We start from the raw sequence: 2,476 nt of genomic DNA on the forward strand, positions 1-2,476 counted from the left end.
GCTGGCCCAGTTCCGGAAGCCTTATTTGTGGATTTGGGTTTATTTTAAATTTGAAGTGTGGTCATTTCCACCCCTCTGCACTCTACAGTGGCAACACCTGCTGTTGTTGCGTAGGTGGGCACCGAGAGAAGCACTTTGTCTACTGGTCTATTGTATACGCACCTTATGTGAGGGAAAAATTATTTTTGTTCAAGAGAGAGCCTCTATTCAGAAGAGCTTCAGTTACTAAGTCTTAGCAGAATTGTACCTCAGTTCTGACCTAGTCTGAACTCAGAATGGTTAGTATTGCCTTGGCCTACAGGAATCCCATAAGTAGAAAGATAATCTGTTGCTAAAAATGACTGTTGACATCATGGTTTCTCAACCTTCCTACTATGGTTTTTCAACCTTCATGGTTTCTCAGCCTTCCTACTGACGTTTTGAAGAAAGCATTCTTTGTTGTGGGGGGCTGTTCTGTGCATTGTAGACTATTTAGCCTCTATCCACTGATACCAGTTGCCCTACAACTAGAGTTATGACAACCGAAAATGTTTCCAGATATTGCCAGATATTCCTTGGGGGACAGACTTGCTCCAAGTTGAGAAACATTGTGTATAGGAAGGTGGCTACCATAATCTTATCTAGAGCAGCAGGAATTTGGAAGCAATCTAAATGTCCTGTAATAGGACAGTGGATGCTGAGTTGTTATTATCCAAACGTTAAGGAAGCTGGCATTGAAGATAGAACATGAAATATGGTGATATGGAAATACATTAACAAAGCATTGTAATTTCATCTATCTACAAGTAGATAGGACTGGAGGGGACTATGCAAAAGTAACAATAGTTAGGATTACAGTTGAAATTGTCTACAAATTTCTTTTAATGTTTTAAGAACTAATCTAAGAATTTTTTTTAAATAGAATTGCTTACCTTCCTTCCTCCCCCATCCCCATCTATCTCATTCTTCCAAGGGATGCCTGGAGAGAATGAGAAACAGCCGGGACAGGCTCCTGAACAAATACCGCCAGGCTGGAGGCAATATGCCAGGGAGAACTCAGAACACCCTTCTAGTACAAGAGGTGATGGAAGAAGAGTGGAATGCTTTACAGTCAATGGATGGCTGTCCAGAAGTCTTGGCTCAGGTCAGGCTGGGATACATGTTTTTAGGGAGGATGCTATAGCATCAAGAATGCGAAGTATCCTCTCTCTACCAATTTTTCCAAGTCTTCAAACCCATCCACCCTTAAACCCCAAATCAGGATTATAATAGTCTTTAACCCAGGTTCTCCTACCTTTAATGTTAGACTCTTCTAGATTAATGATTCCCAAATACCAGACTGTTGACCTGCTGTATCATTGCATTATAATCACTTGTGAAACTAAAAAGAAAGTAATTTCACTCTTTGGCTCTAGCCCTGGAAGTTTTGATTCAGTAGTCATGGGCTAGGAATACTTTCTTCTTAAAAAGGTCTCCAGGAGCTTTCCCATTCTAATCTCAGCCAGAATTGAGAGCTGAGTGTGGCTAGGAAACCATTTACCATGTGTTGGGAAGAGCACTGGATTGGAAGTCTGGAGCTGTGAAATTCTTACCCTGGTTTTGTTATTGATTCTTAACTCCACTCTGCCTCTTGACCTTTAGTTTTCACATTTATGAAATGAAAATAATGTCAGCATGGTGAGTACTATAAGAAAAAATGTGGGAAACTGCTTTGAAAACATTAAGGCTTTCTATAATAATGATACATTATTCAGTGCCTTCTGTGTGTCCTGTTGTATGCCAAATATTTGTGTCATATAATCACAATTAGTACTCACAATAACCTTGGGTAGGTATTATTTCCACTTTACAGAAGCCCAATCTGAGGTTTACAGGGATTAGGAACTTTCTAGTGGCCACACAGCTTTGGCAGAACCATGTACTTAGCTCTATACGGTCTCTCCTAAATTAAGTGCCATTACTTTGTAACTGGGTAGTTTAGTCATTTGTTGATGACTTTTCAGCATGACCACATCACTTCATTGTCAGCATAGTCTACAGAAGGACTGGACTGATTTCCTCAGGTAAACCTTCAAGCCAGCCTCCAAGTATGAATCATTGTGAGTCTTGACAGCTGATTATAACTTCAGACCTCTGATAACTTCACTTTCTCTTGCAGTTGGAGCAGCCGATGGACTTGGCTGTGCTGGAGGAAATCCAACAGGAGCTGACTGACCAAGGTGAACTCTGGGACTGGTCCTTCCTGCCTTTATCTAGCTACTCTAATGCTGACCTTTTTTCTGAACATACTTAGTTCTTAACACCCCTCCTGTAATTCCATCTTCAGTCAAGTGTCCAGAAGTCTCTGTTTTTACTCTGAAGTCTTGGCTGTCTGTCTTCCCAGTAATAAGAATCTTCAGTGTGCTAGGCCTTGTGCTCAGATTCTCCTTCCATGCTTATTTTCTCCTTGTGGCTACTCTGCAAGATAGTGTGAGACAGAAAAGACTGGTATCTTACA

General features: G+C 40.9%; 1 protein-coding gene across 6 annotated transcripts in view; it reads left to right on the forward strand.

Moving 5' to 3' along the window:
• The window catches only part of RPAIN (RPA interacting protein), a 12,652-nt gene that overhangs the window by 1,757 nt on the left and 8,419 nt on the right, over positions 1-2,476 (forward strand). For 5 of the 6 annotated variants that reach the window (XR_002780227.1, XM_011359746.2, XM_011359747.2 and 2 more), the window contains exons 2-3: positions 953-1,123; positions 2,138-2,198. Coding sequence is in view for 5 of the 6 variants with exons in the window: in XM_011359745.2 (XP_011358047.1) it covers positions 953-1,123; positions 2,138-2,198 (232 nt within the window). In the remaining variant the exon portion in view is untranslated. The remainder of the gene's footprint in view (positions 1-952; positions 1,124-2,137; positions 2,199-2,476) is intronic. The other variant, XM_023530422.1, reaches the window with a different exon arrangement.

Source organism: Pteropus vampyrus, unplaced genomic scaffold (assembly GCF_000151845.1).
Source record: "Pteropus vampyrus isolate Shadow unplaced genomic scaffold, Pvam_2.0 Scaffold50, whole genome shotgun sequence".
Taxonomy (NCBI): domain Eukaryota; kingdom Metazoa; phylum Chordata; class Mammalia; order Chiroptera; family Pteropodidae; genus Pteropus; species Pteropus vampyrus.